General features: G+C 35.1%; 1 protein-coding gene across 2 annotated transcripts in view; it reads left to right on the top strand.

The window, feature by feature from the left end:
- PRMT3 (protein arginine methyltransferase 3) overlaps window positions 1-19,829 on the top strand; it is a 158,796-nt gene that overhangs the window by 104,515 nt on the left and 34,452 nt on the right. For both annotated transcript variants that reach the window (XM_007497161.3, XM_007497162.2), the window contains 2 exons: window positions 28-215; window positions 2,739-2,825. In XM_007497161.3, the coding sequence (XP_007497223.1) occupies window positions 28-215; window positions 2,739-2,825 (275 nt within the window). The remainder of the gene's footprint in view (window positions 1-27; window positions 216-2,738; window positions 2,826-19,829) is intronic.

Raw genomic sequence — 19,829 nt, 5'->3', positions numbered from 1 at the left:
GTGTGATATATACATTTTTTTTCTCAGTCTACCCGGACATTTGCTCAATTAGCTTACTGGCTGTGGGAGATCCAAACAAACATGCAGATAGGATTGCTTTCTGGGATGATGTATATGGGTTCAACATGTCTTGCATGAAGAAAGCAGTTATTCCAGAAGCTATTGTGGAAGTTTTGGACCCAAAGACAATCATTTCAGAACCATGTGGCATTAAGGTATTATATCAAATTTTATATATATTTATAAATATATACTATATATAATAATAATTCTAATAATTTTCCTTTGTGTTCACTAAATGATTCAGTTTTTACATTTAATCCACAATTTTTTCATGGTTTTTCAAACCTTGAATTGTTTCCCAGTCTCTTCTTAGTACAAGATACTGCCTTTAAGATCATAATCCTTACATGCTGATTTGACTGTCCTGCCTTCTTGATCACTTCACATTCTATAAAATTTAAACTATTCATGATTAAGTTTCATAGCCCTTCAGGTCATATTGCATAAATTGCTTTGTTTATCTTTCTCTGCTTTCTGGCTCTCTTATATGAAGTCAAGTAAAGTGAAAAGTTTCCTTCCGTTCCTACCATAATTCTTTTCTTACCTCCACCTTCTGGTTTAAATGATAGTTTAGCTCTAGAGCACCCTGCCCCATCAAAACTCCCATATTACCCTAGGATCTCCTTATTCAGTGCTATTCTCAGATTCTGCCTTTCTGAGCTCTTTGTTTCAAATAGTAGCAAGCAATTTACTCACAAAATTGAAGCTCTATAACAAATCTAATTTTCCAGTTTTAGCTTTCTAAATTTTATGATTATTTTGCTATGCTGAATTTTTTAAATTAATGAGTCAAACTACAATCAGTTACTATATTACAAGACAGTAGATTAACCACAGAGTTGAAATTCACATAGCTTTCCTTGAGTACACCTTCAGTGTTTCTTCTTTTCCCCCTCCCAATAGGTTAGTCAAATAATGGTTAATTAAGGAGATAAGGTCCAAAATTATAATCTGTTCTTGTGTCCATACTCTAACCATAAAGCCCTTAATAGATTGAAGTGCACAAAATAAGTCCATGTTCACTAAATGTTGTTAACTTGGCATTGTGTAACAGAAATTAAGCTTTTTAACAAGAGCTCACAAAGCAAAATCATAGCCAATTTGGTAATCATAGGATCAGTTGATGCACTTTTTTTATAGTTACATACTTACGGATTCATAGATTTATTTTCATCACTTTCCCCCAGGGGAGGATATAGAGGTAGTCACTTTAGCCCTAAAGCCAGAAAGGGAAAGTGGAAACTAATTTCGCTCTCTAGTGATCCCTTTGCTTACTGCTAAGAGCTGCAAGAAAGAAAAAAATAGAAGAGATTTTTAACACCAAAAGAATGAAGGGGACTGATTAATACATGAATCTTTTTATATTTAACATTACACTTATTTCTTTAGTAATTCCTTAAATGCACACATATTTTTTCCACTGGACTTCCAAATGTCTAACAGAATTCCTTCAAAAAAAATCTGACAGCCTTTATTATCAAAAGCTTTTTGTATTTTAAGCATTGCTCATCGTGTTTAGAGATTATATTTTAATATGTTGATTTTGAATTGGAGTTCAAAACCTCTAAGACCTTTTAAATGATCTTCATTATTTTATATACTTAAAGGATCTGTAATTCTGTCAGTATGAGAACTTCCTTCACTAGCACAAATTTCAGATCTTCTAAAACTTAGGAGCTAGTAGTTAACCTTTGAGAGAGGTCCATGACCAAAAAAGTTGATCATCTTCTATAGTAAATCTCTCTAGGTGTAGCTAGACTGACCCTCTACTGCCAAATATGCAGTCAACCCATCCCTGAACCCATGCTAAAAATAAAAAGCCTTTTGACCATTGTAGGACCTTTTAAAATTTCAACTCTATTATCCATAACTTTTGATAGCCTTTGTTAACTCAAAGTTATCTCCATAATGCAATGTATCTCCATAATATAATGAAGTATCAGCTTTTAGTGGAGGTTTCTAAGTATCAGAGATATACCATTTCAGCTAGTAGCATTTATAATATTGATATGCTTGATATTTATTGAGCTCTGATCTCAGCTGGAGTTAAAGTAACCTCAAAACATAGTGGCTTAGGTTAGTCAAAAAAATAAAGTGCAACTGAAGATTGTTTCATGGCAAACAACCATATTTCCCTTGAGCCAACAAATAATTCCTATAAAAAAGTTATAGGATTAACTTCAGTATGTGCATGATCTAATTTGGTGAAGTGATATCTTTAAATTTACCTTGCCACCTACTAACCAAGCTTCAAATTACTTTGGATTTCTTCCTGACCTGGAACCTTAAATCTAATCTCTTTTTTGAGAAAATATAAAACAGACAAGTTTAGAAGACAGATTTGGACGGCCAGGAAATAGGGAGTGGGAAGAGCCATGTACCAGGACAGATAGGAAAAAAGAGGCAGTTTTCTCACGTTGGATTTTACAGTGCCTTATTTAGTTTGCTTTATTATGAATTCCCACAACAGCAAAGCCATATTCAAATTCAAGTACAAAAATGGATTCCAGAAAATTGCTTTTCATTATTAGCCCATTTATTTAGTTTATTACAAACATATTTCCAGTTGGCATTCATAGTTTATTATAATCCTTTTAACATACTACAAGAAGTCTGGCCTTTCATGTGGCACAATACTATTTTTACAAAGCTTTTTTCTTTTTCTTTCTTGGTAGCGTATAGATTGTCATGCTGCATGTGTTCGTGATCTCGAGTTTTCTTCAGATTTCACTCTGAAAATCACAAAACTGTCCATGTGTACGGTAAGCCATCTCATTCTGCCCTCATTGTTTCACTAGCATTGTGGTTGATTGTAGGGCGGGAGACTACATTAATTATAGGCTTGTGATAAATGAAGAAAACAATTGCCTTCGACAGTCCATGTTTGCCTCTACCAGGCTGTGAAACAGATCGGTTCTAACAGATTGATAGACCTCAGAAAAAGTTAGTTTAATTCCATGTAAAAAATGACCATGTTTGCATTATTATTGTTCCTTTTGAATACCTATCTTCATTCTTGAAGGCAAAATGTTATATTTCCCCCTAAAATTATTAGTACTCAATCCCATTTTTAGATATTGTTTGTTTTCTAAATCCTCGCCTTAAGAATGATTTTGTTCTGTAAACGATTTTGATTTATTCCAAAGAATTCCTATGTGTAGCTTTTTATCCCCTTCATAGAACAGTCTTCACCTTTAGATAACTTAGAATATTGCTGTGTGCCCTGTTTCCAAAAAAATATAATATATATTCACCTAAGCTTAACTGATATGCCAGTGAATATTTGTAATGCAAAAAGATTCATTGATGAGTTCTGTGGGTGAAGTATTTTCAGAGTTTTGAGGTTTCTTTTATACTGAGTACCTCTGGTAAATTTAAAATATTTATCAAAATCTGTTTCATAACTTTGGAGAAATACATTACTGTGTAAGTATAAGGTATACCCATAAAAGTTAAAAGTTGATTTAAAATTCAAGTTAACATCTTTGTTAAATATTTATTTTGATTTGTCATTTATGCAAATTTAGCATGGTACATTTAAGTATTCTGTTCAGGTAGAGGAGGACTTTTTTGCTTACTTTTCATTTCATTAAATATTTGATAATTAATTGATTTTGTCACATGATGTCTTTTAGTCAAAGTTAGTCTATAATTCTAAAAACTATCCAACAGTTATGTCACTCCCAGGTTTATGCGCTTGATTAGTCAAAAGAAAAGCCTTAAAATCTGAAACTGATTCCCCCATATTTTCCAAGTTTTTATACTATTCGGTGCTTATGATTGAAATATTTTGCTCATCAGAAATTGCAGACCAAATTCTGTAACATCTGGTCTACTTCAGAGTTTCAGTTTTCATTAATCTCTCCTGAGAGGCTGAAAGATCACAGTATTGATTGGAGATTTGTGAAAAGTAACAGTATATCTACTAGGTAGCAGTGAATGTTGGGTTGTCATTAATATCAAATAGTAATTCTCTATGTGTCCTTTTACAAATTAAAGTACAATATATGTCAAATTTACAGGTTTCTAGATTAAAGACCTGAAAGAAAAAAAAGTTTTAATCTTTTCATTTCTGTTGTACATTGAATTTTCCTGGGATTTGTACATATTTTAATATTCTTGTAACTGTCATATCTGTTTTCTAATATGTAATTATATTATTACTTATTATTACTACTTATATTAGTAGTTTCTCTGTTTTGAAGTAAAAAAATATCTTTTATTTTGACCTGTACAAAATCACTCATGTGCTTTAGTTTCTCTTAATTACTTAATTCTCTTAATTAATTATAGAGAAGCATAAATTAAATAGTTGAACCAAAGAGTAAATTCTTATGTTGAAGCAGAATTAATTTCTCATAGGTTGTTTATTTTCTACATTTGATCATGTGCTTAGCAAAAAGAACCAAGAGAAACTGAATTGTTTTATCTTGCAGAGAGAAAACAGAAATAATGTTATAACTTCTTGCTTTTTTAATATGATCTTTTGTTTTTATTCCAAATTTGATTTGAAATTAGGATATTTTTATTGATCATTATCAAATTAAGTGGTGCTGTAAGTGGCCTAGAGAGGAAAAGTCCATAGGAAAAAAAGTGATAAATGGAAAGAAGTTCCTGGATAAAAGATGTCTTTTATTCGTATAATCTAAGATTGTTCATTGATATGCAAAAATATTAACCTTATCAGATGGACTTCCAGAAGCATGTATAGAATAAATTTTATTTTATTTAAAGAGTCAAGATTTTGAATATTCTCTTGACAACACATTATTGGTTCATCAACATATCTTTTCTTCCCACATTTATCACTGCAGGCCTGACACACATCTAGAGATATGTTCCCAAACTGTAGCTGCCTGCTGCTGTTACCAAAATCTGGAACATAGCTTCCTTATTAAAAGAGAGATTAGCAGCTATATTTGGGAAGGGAGACTCTGAAGCTACAAGGCATTAAAGAGATGTTAAATACAAATGAGTACCTGAAGCTTTCTCTTTAATGCCATCAGAGAAATTGGGAGAACACTGAAAAAGAGGGAGTTTTGAGAGAATCTCAGGCATATACCCAAAGCATATTAGAAATAAATACTCTCAGATTTCCCATTTTATAATCAGCTCTAGAACCTAGCATCTAAGAAGGGAGGTGGGGTTTATTTTCATGTAGTGGTAAAAAATAACCCATAATGCATATAACCTGCTATTCTCTTGCATACCTTAAAGCAAATTTAAATTTGGATTTTATTATTTGTCATGTTTGGAAATTCCATGAATAGCTACAAGGTATAAAACACCCAAATTTTCTGAGCACTTAAGCCCCTTTTTAATGTATGCATAGCCATTTCTTGCCAAATGAGATTCTAAATTTGTGGTCTAATTAAAAAAAATTAAAGAGTAAATTAGTTTTTTTTTTAAGCACTAAAATGCTAAGAGCATCTTGTGTTTTAATTCCAGTAGTGTGTATGTGCTAGACTGATATTAGTTTAGTTGGCTTTCTCAAGATTAAGAATCTTTTAATAGGGGAAAACATCTTTTTGCCCAGAATTAAAAGAAAAAGTAAAGAGAATGCAGTTTTGTTCATTTAATATTACGGTATAGAAATTCATTTCTAATTTATTTTAGGAGGGTAACATTTTTACTGATAACATTTGTCCTGATTCAGGGATGCTTTCCTAACAAATTTTCTAATTAATGCCAGTAAAAAAATACAACATTTGAGAATTTTTCTTTATTGTGTAGGCTTATCAACAGTTTGAATAAAATTACCTTTCGTTTTATGGTGGAGTGTAGACTTTTAGTCTGCCATTCATTCATCATATCAGCCTACCTCACCTCACAGTAATGAACAATTAACTCCTTTACCTTACTGAGAATTTTTGAGATGCTCAAAAGTTTAGCATATTTCTTTAGGACTTCATAAATCTTAATGCTAATTATGCAATTGCATAATATTGCTTTATTCTGTATCTCCTCTGTCAACATGCATTTATTAAGTGCCTACTATTATGCCAGGTTAAGCTCTGGGGCTACAAAGAAAGACAAAGGCCATCCCTGACTAAGGGGAGATCACATTCTAATGAGGGAGACAATATGCAAACTATACGCAGACAAGCTACATCCGGATAAATTGGAAGTGCTCTCACAGGGAAGGCGCTAGAGTTAAGTGGGGGAGGGGTCAGAAAAGGCTTCCTGCAGAAAGTGAGATTTTAGCTGAGACTTGAAGGAATCCAGGTCACAGAGATAAGGATGTTAAGTATTCCAGGCATGGAGCTAGCTAGTCACAGAGAGTGATGGAGTTTCTTAGGTGAGGAATGCAAGAAGGCCAGTGTCACTAGATCACAGAGTACATGGAGGGGATTAAAGAATCTGAAACCTAGAAAGAGGAAGGGGCCAGGTTATAAAAAGCTTTGTAATCCAGATAGAGGATTTTCTGTTTAATCCTAGAGGAAAAAGAGAACCACTAGAGTTTATTTGGGGTGGGGAGGTGGGAGTTGTGACATGGCTGTGCCTAAGCTTTAAGAAGATTTAGCAGCTGAGTAGAAGATGGACTGGAATGGGTCGAATGGGGAGAAACTTGAGGGAGATACCCTGATTGTAGAGAGCTTTTTCAAAGAATTTAGTCTCCAAAGACAGAAGAAATAGAGGGTGATAGCTATTAGAAATGTACAGACCAAGTGAGGGTTTTTTAAGAGTGGGGTTGACTTGGGTATGTTTGACAGGTAGTGGGACAGCATTACTAATCAATAGGGAGAAAGTGAAAATTCTTAGAAAAAAGAAGTGATTGAGCAGGCAGAATGTTAAGAGAGATGAATTTATCTTGCAAGTTGAAAGGCCATCCCTTCACATGGAGGAGATATTGAGGGGGAGGCACCAAGGATGGGAGATGAGAGGGAGGAAAGAGGAGGCTGCACCAAGAGCAGCTATATGTCTTTTTCTGTTAAACATAAGACCAGGTTCTGAGACAAGAGGGTGGGGATGGGGGAAGCCACGAGGCATTTGAGGAGAGAGAAAAGGGGCCAGAAAAGGGCTGTGGTTGAGAGAGTCAGCAAGTCAGTTAGGGAGATGTCAAAGGGCTGCCCTGTGGTAATGAGAGCCCAGCTGAGATGCCATAAGTAGATCCAGTCAGCTCAGCTCCTTGATGTTCACTCCAGCAAAGAGAGTGGATGAAATTTGCTTAGGAAGATTAGTGATATGGTAGAGTTAGGAGACAGTGGAGAGCTGAGCTGGTTTACCAAGGGATTAAAATGGAAAAAGGAGTTGATAGTCTCCACCCCAGTGCTGATGACCTAAGTGATAGCTAGCACTTACTGACTTCCCCAGCTCCTTTTATAAACTCACTGATTGCAGCTACTTCTTCTACTCCAACAACCACTCCCCAATCCTTAGAACAGTTCAGTGTTCCCAGGCAGGCTCTTAAAGGAGCTTGTTGAATAAATGTGTCACTGAGCTTGCACTATATGTGTGTGTATATTATCCATACACTCATATGTATTATATCTGTATTAAATGTTGTATTGGCATATGTAAACTACATTTTGTTACCATAGTTCCTGGCCCATTGTACTTAAGAATGCTGACTAATTGGTTTGACATGCAAAGATTTTTATCTGGTTCATTTCCATTTCTACAGGATTTTTTCCCTTTAAATCTTTAAAGGAGATTCTGATGTAGCTACAGAAGTCTCAGATCTAAGGTTTGCAAAATTCTCCAGTTGGGATAGAACCAGACTAAAATGTAATTGGAAAATGTTTAACAGAATAAATAAAAACACATGCAACACAGATAAAGTAATTTGTAGTTTCCCAAGTCAATATGTAGTCACCAGGGACCCATTTTTATTTGAGTTTGACACCCTTGGCAGTCAGAAAGGTTGTTGTAACATAGGTAGTACAATAGTTGTAACCTAGGAGTAGTACTGAGTTAATCCTAAGTTTCATAGATCAAACCCAGATGTCTACTCACTCCAAAACTCAAACATGTTCAGAAAAGTTTTTTCCAAGCATTTTTTTAGTTAAATATCACTAAAATACAGATAATTCTTGGACTTAAAATTAAAATAGACTTTCTTGTTCCTTTTATCCAAACTTCTTATGCACTAATGATATTGTTTGGATGACCAGGCTATCTAAAACCTAAATAAAAACAGCTATGTTGGTATTTGAGTTTTGTCTCTTTTAAGATGGAATCTGTGGGTCCATTTTGAGAACTAACAATATATTGATGACAGTGCATGAATCCAGATAACAATAATAGTAAATAATGTCATAGTGGCAGCTTCATGAGGGAAAACAAAGATGATCAGAGGAAGAGTTCTAAAAAGAGCCAGAGTATTAGAATTTCCTAAAGGAAGAATCTGAAGTAAGTTAACAATTAGATTAGCAATGTGTGTTAAAAACTACTAGAAACATAAAGTGACACATATATTTAAACAAACATTTTAATGAGACTTAGAAATAAGGTCATGGGATTGAAGTTTAGGCAATATAAGAAGACAAAACATGTGTAATATTTATAGGGAAAATGGATGGAATATGAAGAACAGGGGATACAAAAGGTTTTGTAGCAGGGAAAGGAAGAGTTGAAGGGAGAAAGAGAATATGGGTGCCAGTGAGGTAAAAGGAGAGTGATGATCCCTGCTGAGAGGCTATTTTTTTTTTAATGAGGTTCCTGAGGAATGGGCCACTTCTGATAGCCTAAGGGGACATCATCTCTACAGAATGATGTAGCAGATACCCCAGAGCAGGCAAGCACAGACCCTCCTGAGGGACAAGCCTCCCCCCAGCCTTAGTCTCCCAACAGGGATCCAATAAGGACCTTTTATTGTTGAATGGCTGTCCTGAGGTTCAGCTCCCTCTATGTCCCCTTAAATGTTAGTCCTCTTATCTGACTGTGATATTCAAATAAAGATAGATTTTAATAACAAGTTTGGATAGTGGAGGTATTAGGGAAAAGGGAATAGGGATGTCCCTAGATGAGGTTTTTGAGTCTCTCTCAGCTTTTGAGCTGAGACCAGACCTCACTGGCTAGTGGAGGGTTTCTCTTATTCCTGTCTCTGCTATATCTGTGCTAGCTTTCTTAATTTCAAAACATGACACTTGCCCTCAAGGACATTATAGTCTAATTAAGGCAGGGAAGGAATGAGATGCACACATACATATAATAAAAATAGTTATTAATAGAGTTAAATGTATGGATATGGTACAGAAAAGGTGCTCTAAAAATTAAGAGGAAGAAAAGAATTCTTTTAACTTATCTTTGCTTTCTAATAGTGCACTTCATGATCTGTCAGTGCCTCAACTATCTCAGAATAATAAAAAATAATTGCTATCAGATTATATTAATGTAATGCTTTACACTTAACAGAGTACTCTCCATAGGTTATCCCTTTTACACCTCACCACATCCCTGTGAGGTAGCTAGTGCAAGTATCTTAATCCCAAATTTACAGAGGAAGAAAGTAAGCTTCAGAGGACTTGGCCAAAGTCACACATTTAAGTAAAGAAGTTATCCATTAAGCCCCAGTTAATAGAGGCAGCATTATGTAATAAAAGGAACAGTGGCCTGGGAATCTGGAGGTCTCTATTCTAGCCACACCGTTGCTCTCCTATATGATCTCAAGCAAGTTATTCACCCTTTTTGTCCTTGATTGTCTTGTAACATGACAGGATTGGCTTTGATGATTCCTAAATGCTCTCCTAGCTCCAAAATTCTTCATATGCTCTGCCACAGGGGAGTTTACTACTTAATACCCATCTCTTACCTACAGGGTCTTTAGTTTGTTTGTAAATGTTCCCAAGGGACTGCCTAAAGATGCTGAAGAAAAATTGAATCAAGCTGAAAGTTTTTAACTCCAGGGCAAGGCCTGTAGCACTGGCAGCCCTGGGCCTGTCTTCTCGGAGTGCAGCCATGACTTCATCACGATAGGGAACAAGTATGATCAGGTGGTGACTTCATGACACTGGGAAAATCAGTAGGAGATGTAGAGAAAGTGTGGAAAGGGAGCAGCTAAGGAGGTCTTCTTAAGGAAGAGCTAAGATTCAATGAGTGAATAGAATTTCAAATGACAAAAAAGTAAACACATTCTCACAGTAGGTAATGATTTGAGCATAGGCATGCTAAAACGTGTTTAGGGAATGGTAAATAAACCATTTTTCCTTGATCATAAGTCATGTTAAGAGGTGGAGTGGGAAATAAAGCTTGAAAAGTAGAATAGAGACTGATTGTAGAGGAGCCTTTGAATGTCAGGCTGATTAGTTTGGCTATGATTCATTAGGTAGAGATTGCATTTCTATTTCATGGAAGGCAAGAAAGGAGAAGGTGCCAAGAAGTCATGGAAGGTTAACAGTGTCAAATGCTTCTAAAAAGTCAAGGAAGATGAGGACTGAGAAAAGGCCATTGAATATGATAGGTAGAAGATTTTTGTTGCCTTTTGAAGAAATCTCAGTGGAGTAGTGGAGAAGGAAGTATAATTTTAGAGTTGTAGATGAAAAATTTGACATTTTGACATTTAACATTGTCAGGGGTTCACAGTAGGACCTTTGTCCTTTGCACATAGTTCTTAATAATAAATGGTTGTTGAATGAACAAATTTATCCTTTTTTCTCTAAATATGTAGACAGTGAAACACATAATACACAGAGAAAATATTTGGACTAGTGAGTGACCCTTAGTCCCAATGGAAATGAGGAAGTTATGATGAAAATCAGGCAACAAATCAAAAAAATAAATGAAATATGTTTGATTCTTGTTGTTTTTTATTGAACTTACAAGTCTTATAAGCACTTTACTTAGTTTTTTTTAGGCAATATTGGTTAAAAAGTTAATTTTTTACATTTTTTCATATTTTTTTCTATTTGAGGTAGTTATGAAGACTAGATTACATTTTTCTTTAAGACAGAAGTAAACTATTCCCACTTGAAACTTTAGTGATCTCTTGCTCAGTTCAGTTCTGGCCTTTGTTTTGTTTTTTAGTCAAGCTTTAAATTTTTCATTGGCTTAAGAAAATGCCAAGATTAGTACATTTCATTGCAATTATAGTATTTAAACCCTTTTTTAGGGTTTTTGAGTTTCTTCTGACAGCCTAAACCTGGCATCTCCAAACTCATTACTTAGTATATTAAATCAGTTCTAAGTACTTTTGGTGCAAGTTGACCTAATTTTGACCTTGGAAAGCTAATAAGCTAAAGAAACTAGTTAGGAAAGCACATCTGTGCTACTTAGAAAAAAAGTAAAATTTGTCCTAAACTTGCATCATAGATTTTAGTAGGGCATCTGGTAAGTATTTTTAAATTTAATTTAAATGTTTTAATAGACTTCTTTAGTGTGATTTTCTGTCTTTTTCCACTAGCATTTCTAATTATACAATGCATAACAATTAATTAGTGCCATTATCTTTATATGTGAAGGAAAATGTTCCTTCTCTTTTTCTTTTTCTTCCTCTCCCCCTCCCCTTCTCCTCTTCTCTCTCCCCACACATTGGGGTATATTTGGCAGGATGGAGTGGAAGTTGCCAGTGGCAAAGTAAGAGTTTTCTCAGGTCATAACATAACATTTTGGATCAAATCTCTTTATCTGTCTAATACTATGTTTATGTATATCAGGATTGTCCATCATCATAATGGCTTAAGGTTTAGCTTTCCTGCCTCTAAGCATGTCTAGATTTCATCATGTTAGAGTTATTGATTCCTGATTTGCTCAGACTTTTCTGACCCTCTTTTTAACTTGAGAACTGTTCCACTTAAATTAAGAGTTAGCATAGTGAAGTGGCTTGAGGATTTGGTTGGCCTTGGAGTCAGAAAAGTTTGGACTCTAGTATGGTAAATACTGACTCTGTGACTCTAGGCTGGTCATGTAGTTCCTCAGGCTCCCAGGCAACTTTTGAAGACTATTGAGTGCATAATGGCTGCATTGCAAAGATAGAGAGCAAAATTCTGTCTTGGTTTCTATGAAAGAAGGTTCTGAAGCTCTGAAAGAGATGGGAAGATTTCTTGGAGGACTTGGTGTTAGAATAGTTTTGAAGGGCAATGAGGGATCCAGCTTCCAATAAGTCATCCTCTTCAAACCTGTTTAAATGTTTTAATAAACTTCTTTATCATGCCATCACGGCATGGAGGTGACCATAGGCCTAAAGGCCAATGCCTGCTGGGCATATACTTTCAGCTTCTACAACAGTAGAAATCCTTTGAGTGCCATCCTAGTGAAGATTTGCATCTATTTTCTGAGGGTCCGTCTAGCTAAGGTCAGAGAGAATCCATGACCAGTGTACTTGCTACTTTGTATTGAACTCTGACTGTGGGAGTCTATGAAACAAACAAAATAAACAACATTGACCTTCCTTATGTGATACCCTGAAAGTATGGCAGTGGCTGAGCAAAATGGGGAGCCAAAGGTGCTAAGAATCACAGTTTATCAACTGTTTTTAAATATTTACTAACTGTATGTACTCTAAATGTGAAATATTTGTTCAAAGATCAGCAGATTGACATACTATTTGCAGAACTAAAGGATATTTCTGGGGGTTTTTTGTTTGTTTTCTTGTTGTTTTGTTTTTGATAAATGAAACTTGGAGGCCCAAGAAAGTCAAAGCCAAAAGGAAAGTTCTCTAGTTCTTCCTAGGACCAGCAAATGAAAGGACTGGCTATATAGCTCCTATGGTTGTGTTTCCAAAGGCAGCGAAAGGCATCATTCTTTGGCAGTTATCTCTTCTTGCTGTGCTCACAATGAGCATAAGGATAAAGATTGCATGAGAAAATTATAGGATATGCAACAGTCTCTTTCCTTTGCAAACTTGTCTCTCTTCCAAACTCTTTCTGGGTGGAGCACCCTCATTTTTTTTTGTTTTGTTTTGCTTTTACAATCTTTTATCTCACATATCCAGGCTGCCATATCTTGTTTCTTTCTTCACATCTCTTAATTTATGTGTTCTTTTCTCCATTCACACACATGCACAGGCGGTTTTTCAGGCCTTCATCACCTCTCTCCTAGAATCTTGCAACAACCTTCTCTTTGCTCTCAAGTCTCTCCTGCTCGAATCCTTCCTCCACAAAGTTGGCAAAGGGGTTTTCCTAAAGTGCACATTGACTACCCAGTGAAAGATAGTGGCTCCCAATGAACTCCAGAATCACATATACTTTTTTGTTTAGCATTTAAAGTTCTTTACAACTGGCTTCTTACTACCTCCTTGACCTTCGGGTTGTTCTTGGCCCCTGATGCTTGGTCTGTGGTCTCCATGTCCAAAATATAATCTCTTCCTAATCTTCTAAATGCAGTTTAGTACCACCTGGGAGGGGGGGGGGGGGACTTTTTATGGTCTCCCAGCCTGTTAGTACTTACCCCTATAAAGTATTTTGGATGGGCTCTTGTGTTCCTGTGTATCCCCCCATTAAAAGGTGAATTCCTTGAGGGCAGTGCCTGAAGGGGACTTTTGCTTTGTGTTCCCAGCTATGAGCTGGTGCTTAATAAATACTTAAAAGTGATTATTGATTTATTTATCCATTTATGATGTCCTAGATGAGATTCTAGATAACAGCAACCAATAGTAACAGCTATAGGCAGATGAGTGGTGCAATGAATAGAGTCCTGGGCCTGTAGTCAGGAAGCCCAAGTTCATATTATGGCAGTTAAAAATTGGTTTCTCTGCTAGAAGTATTATATTTTTAGAGGTTTATTATTTATATTATTATTATATCTATTTAGAGGTTTATTAAAGATTAAGAATTAAAAGAAATACAAAATAAGAAAGCACGTGTCTAGGCCAGAGAGCCTATTCACAACCACTCATATCTTGTCTGCTAGGTAGAGATCCGCGTGTCCTTGGAAGCAGAAGTAGGGAGAGAGTGAGCCGTAACAGAGTCCCTTTAAATAATAATTTGTTCTTGGCCCAGGTGGGAATTCAGGTGAGGTTACAAAGCATTCTGGAAAATGGCCAAGGACTTCTGGGGATTGAAGTCTGGGGTTCAAATCTCCATTTTTACAATATCTGACCTTAGACACTTAGCAACTGTGGGACCCTGGACAATTTATTTCACCTCCGATTCAATTTTCTCCACTGAAAAATGGGGATAATAATAGCCCCTACCTCTTAGGACTGTTCCTTAATAGACCCTTAATAAATACTTGTTTCCTTCCTTCCTATTACATATGTTATGCTTTAAGATTTACAAACACTTTTAGATGTTATGACATTTGATTGTCACAACAACCCTATCAGGAATTACATTTTTATTCCTATTTTATAGATGAGAAAACGGAAGCTGGGAAAGGTTAAGTGACTTGTTTAATTCAGATACATTTTTGGTGAGTGTCTAAGGTGGGTTATGAATTCAAATCTCCTTGGCTTTTTAAGTCCAAGGCTAGTTTATATCTCCAGAGCAAAGAGCATACTGATTTCTGGTCTAGAGTGTTTGGGGTCATTAAAAAAAATGTTTTTCCACAATTACATATAAAAACAACTTTTTAATATTCTTTTAATAAAACCTCTTATCTTCTGTCTTAGAATCAATATTGTGTATTGGTTCCAAGTCAGAAGAGCAGAAAGGGCTAAGTGACTGTAAAGATGAATTTAGAGTTGTGCCTTTAAATCTAGATTCAAATAGTCACCAAATAAAATTCCGAAGTCAATCTGGAAATTTATGGTAATTTAATTAATATAGAGGGAAGGAATTTAAGGAGAAGAGAGAGGGAGAGGAAAAAGAGTTAATTTAAACTGCTTAGGCTGAGCCACGCAGGAGTTAAAGGCCTTGGCCAAAGGGGCCTCCCTGAGCCAAAGGGAAAAGGAAGTCAGTCTTACCACTCACCACGAGACCATCTCAAGGAAGCTATCTGAGTGAGCTCCTCCAGGCTGAGTTCCAGAATCAAACTGGTGTCCAGACTGCTCACAGGAAGTGATCAGCCAGATCCAACTTTCCAGGGAAAAGAGTTTTTGAGAGATGAAAAAATCCCAAATATATAGACCTTTCACCCTTGTGTCTCCACCTCTAAATTTTCACATCTACCAATCACATCAAAGGTTTTCTCTAGGACTGCCCATACTTTTAGTTCTCACCTTCTTTGATTAGTTTATATCTTTTGAGCTACTTCACACTTCTTTGTTAAGTTCACCTTTTGTTAGTTACTTGACCTTTTTGTGATTAATTTAACCTTTATAGTTATTTAACACCTTTTTGTATTAAGGTCTAAAAATAGACTTGGCTTAAAGTTCTAGCTTCACTATAAGGTGAGAACTAAGTACCTTCATGTTCAATTAGGAGATTACAACTTTCTATCTTCCCCTAAAGTATGTCTAAGTAGGGTGGAGTAATGTAAGGTACTACAAGACATTCCTGATTCTGTTAAAGAGAGAGTCTTCATTGTTACAATCAGAAGATAGCTAAATCAAATCTTCTAAAGTAAGGTCTGAGTAGGGTGGAATGGTTTTCAAATTCACACAACAGGGGTTAAGTGAATTGCCCAGAGTCACACAGCTAAGAGGTATCAGAGCAGATTTGAATCTCCCTTCTTTTGGCCTGGCTCTCAATCCACTGAGCTATCTCATTGCCCCCTAACATTAATTTTTTTTTTTAATTTTGAGTTCTATAAGAGGGGAAATTATGAGACTGGTCATAAATTAATAATTTTATTAAATCAAAAGTAGTAGGGGGAAAAGATAGAAAAATAGGAAAGAAACATAGGTTAATTTTCCTTTTTGCTCCATTTAACTTGCTATTCTGTGACCACCATTAGGGACCCCTACCCACACTCACACACAGGGAAGTCCAGCCAGCAACAACCATGGAAGAGAAGAGATGGGAAACCCTCTTTTGCCTCAGTTTATCAAACTTTTTCTCCACCCACTAATTCTACATATCAACTCTGGAGCTAACTGTGACTTTCTATTTTGCCTGGGGCAGTCCAGGAGACATCCACCCTGCCCCTTGTCTTGTGATGTTTTGATTCTATTTATCGCTGGCTTTTTCAGGCTGCCATTCTTTCCTTGTGATCAATCCATTCAACAATTTCCTTCACACAGTCCTTGCCTTCAGGTCAAGTTCAGGCTCACTTCAGGTATGTGGCCTGAAAGGGGGGTGGGTAAATTTCCTTCACACAGTTCCAAATTCTCTCCCATTTTTTTACCCTCTCTCCTAAGACAATAAGCAACTTGGTAAAGATTTTATACATGCAATTGTGTAAAATATTTTTCCATATTAGTTGTTTTATGGAAGAAATCTCAAAGTAAATAAAAAGGAGAAAGGAAATATAATATGTTTTGATCTGCATACACTCTACCAGTTCATTCTTTGAAGGCAGATAGCATTTTTCATCATGAACCTCTGGGATTGTTTTTCATCACTGTGTTACTGAGAATAACGAGGTCATTCACAGTTCTTCATCAGAAAATATTTCTGGCACTAGTACAATGTTCTTCTGATTCTGCTCACTTTACTTTGCATCAGTTCATGTAAGGCTTTCCAAGTTTTTATGAAATCATCTTGCTTGTCATTTTCTTAGAGCCCAGTAGTATTCCATTGCAATCTTATATTGTAACTTGTTCAGCCATTTCCTAGTTGATGAATAACACATCAATTTCTAATTCTTTGCTACCACCCAAAGAACTGCAAAAAAATATTTTTGTACAAATAGGTATTTTTCCATTTTTTTGATTTTTTTGGGCTACAGACTTAGGAGTGGTATTGCTTGATCAAAAGCCCTTTGGCCACAATTCTGGGAACATTTGTTGAAAAGTATCCAATACTGAAGAGGGTAGACAAGATGTATTTCATGTTATAACAAAATTTGCATTTACATAGTCATGTATTGGCTGATCTCTATTGCATATCTCTAACTTGTTAAAAAAAAAAAAGAAATTAGAGAAGTAATTCTGTCACTCTTGCTAATCTGGACAGTCAGAATACATCTCCCTCCTCCTGAAAATTAAAAAAAAAAACAAAAACCCAAGTATTATGAGATAGCCTTAAGACAGATAAATCTTCAGTATGATCTTTCCAGTGCCTGTATGTCTATAGATAGATCACTGCCTTCTGTAATCAATAGAAAGTAAGATAGTGGAGATAATGTGAAATAAGTTTGTACCCAGGTATCATTAACTGACAGAGGCATCTCTTTGTTTCCAAAAATCTCTTCTGAAATTATAAGGGAAGATGTGTTAAATTAGAAAACCTTTCTAGTTATACATTAATAATCATATAATTAGACTTAATGAAAATTAAAGAAAACAAATAATGAAAATTAAATCTCTTTCCAACAAATTTTTCTGCTCTTTTTAATGGAGAGTCTTTGCTTCTTTCCCTTTACTTCTTGGCCTATTACTGAGCCCTAATCAATAATGACAATATCCCTTGGGAAATATTTGGCACCTACTGTTTATTAGTCCCAGAAGGAATTACAAAAGATGAGAAAGATGCAAATGTTCTCTTGGGATAAAATAGAAAATTAATAGAAGAAAGAACAGAGGCCAGAATTTTAAGAATTTAATTAATATTGGAAGAAAATGCTTTATAATCTTAATGCCTTTGATTATTGCTTCTTAGTTTAAATACCAATTACCGATAGCAGTATTCAACATATAATTAGTTCTGAAATTTATTTGTAAATTTTTTAGATTAGTTGGCTTTTAATGTAATATGATTTTTTGGTAATTAATATTTAAACTTTCACTACTTTTAAGTACACTAGTTGATAAATATTTTGATCATATTAAGGTTTTCTAAAGAAATATTCCATCACAAAATAGCAGTTGTCTTTTTGTTACACTATAGTGACTTTGCTGCATGGATTACAAGCACTCTATCTCCATGCTTGGATAAACTCCATCAAAAGCACATTATCCTCCTACTTCTGTGGCCAGCTGCCTAATTGTATCTGCTGTAGCTGCATGCTGTTGGAACATGATACCAGTGAGGAACAGAAATGATAAATTGCTCCCTGCAGGTGATAGTGATGATGATAATTTTTAATTTCCTTCTTTCTCACAGAATTAGTATGGTTGTCTTCACTGGTTCTCATAAGGACTAGTCTGATCTTAGTTTGTTAACTGGAATACAGCTACATATGTTTGTAGTGATTACTATTATATAAGCAATATTCATTGTACCTACATGCTTATTAAAGCAGTTCATTTTTTATTACAGATCATTAATTTTTTTAAAATTATAAATGAACTACATTCTTTTTACCCTAATATACCTAGGAATATACAATAGGGATAACTGATAAGGAAAATGTATTTTACAGTGGGTTTTTTTTTAATAATTCCTTTTACCTTATAGTTAAAATTTTAGATGAAAAACATTTGTTTTACAGTTTAAGGTTATGAAATCTGACCCATATTTCCATCCCAAATCTTAGTTTATTTTTTAAACAAACTTTTGAAGTATATGTACTACAAAGTTGAATGCCTCCTTTTGATACTGTGTCTTCTCTTTATACTTTAATTTGTATTTAAGATTTTTAGTCAGGTTCAATGATTTTATCCCTCATAGGGAGCTCCTGCAGATCTGCAGACATTATGCAGCTTAGTATTAGAGTACCTGAGATAATTCAAGTTTAAGTAACTTAGACTCACATACCCAGTATGTATCTGACATGGATGTGAACCCTTGTTGACCCTGAGTCTGTCCCTGACTTTCTCTCCACTTGGCATCTTGCTTCTCTATATTTAAAATAGAGTGAGTATGTGTGAGTGTGTGCATGTGATTATGATTTACAAATTGATTGTAAGCTCTTTGGTGAAGATTATGTTCAAGATTTAGAGAGTGGTGGGCAGTGAAAAATAATGCCCCCCCCCCATGATTTGTTTTAATATTAACTCCCTTGTCTTCTTAAAACATTGAAATTCAGATTTTAGATCAGTTCTCAGGATTGCAGTTAGACTTTCTCCTTCTTTCACCACAAATAGCTATGTGACTGAAATTTTGCTGACAGCTATGGCATGCTGTACTTCTCTACACACTGAAAGTTCATTCATTTTCATTATGACTTTGCCTCTACAGATTAACCCAGCTGCTGCAGATACTAGATTTTAATGCATTTAATTTTTTCCCAACAGTTTTGTTTGTCCCTGACAGTATATTTATGGAGAAAGAAAGACAAAAATTATTCTCTTGTTAGGATTTTTTCTAACCTAATCTCATATTTTTCAGGACCATATTTGCCAGGTTACAGCTTCAGTAATTTATTACCATAGTCTACTTGTCATCATTTTCAATTTCCCAGTGTTCATTCTTTAGTCTAATGTTTGAATGACTCTTAGAGAGAATGTGAGAGTAAAGTTCATTGAGATTAGTCCTCAGGGGACCTATAGATGACTTGTCAAAGGGATAATAATGAAGCAGTGAAATTGTAATGCAGGAAATAAGTGTCGTGTTTATGGTTTGAAAGAGGGGGAAAGAGCCCTTTTTTTCTCTACATCTTCAGACATGTTTGATTTGTTTTTATATATCCAGTATTCAAATTTCCTAGGAACTACTCAGATTTAAAATGCTTTCTTAATATTTTTAAAACTCTTAGATCCCTGGAAATAATTTATTCTGTGGAAAGGAGGTGCTTCATTTTAGGAGTCCAGCATTGAAATGTATCACATGACCTGTTTTTCTTCTATAGATATAGCATTGTTAATTATTCCTGTCAAGGCTCACGGAGCCAGTTTATCAGAGGCAGGATGTGAATTTGGATAATCCTAATTCCAAGTCCCTTGCTTTATTCACTTTACCTGCTAGCTACCTTAAAGGAACGAGTACTGTTGTTAATATATCAGATAATGATGGTATAATCAGTTT

This window comes from Monodelphis domestica, chromosome 6, assembly GCF_027887165.1.
Source record: "Monodelphis domestica isolate mMonDom1 chromosome 6, mMonDom1.pri, whole genome shotgun sequence".
Taxonomy (NCBI): Eukaryota; Metazoa; Chordata; class Mammalia; order Didelphimorphia; family Didelphidae; genus Monodelphis; species Monodelphis domestica.
The sequence above is the reverse complement of the archived record's forward strand: the minus strand, read 5'-3'. Positions and strand labels throughout refer to the sequence as shown.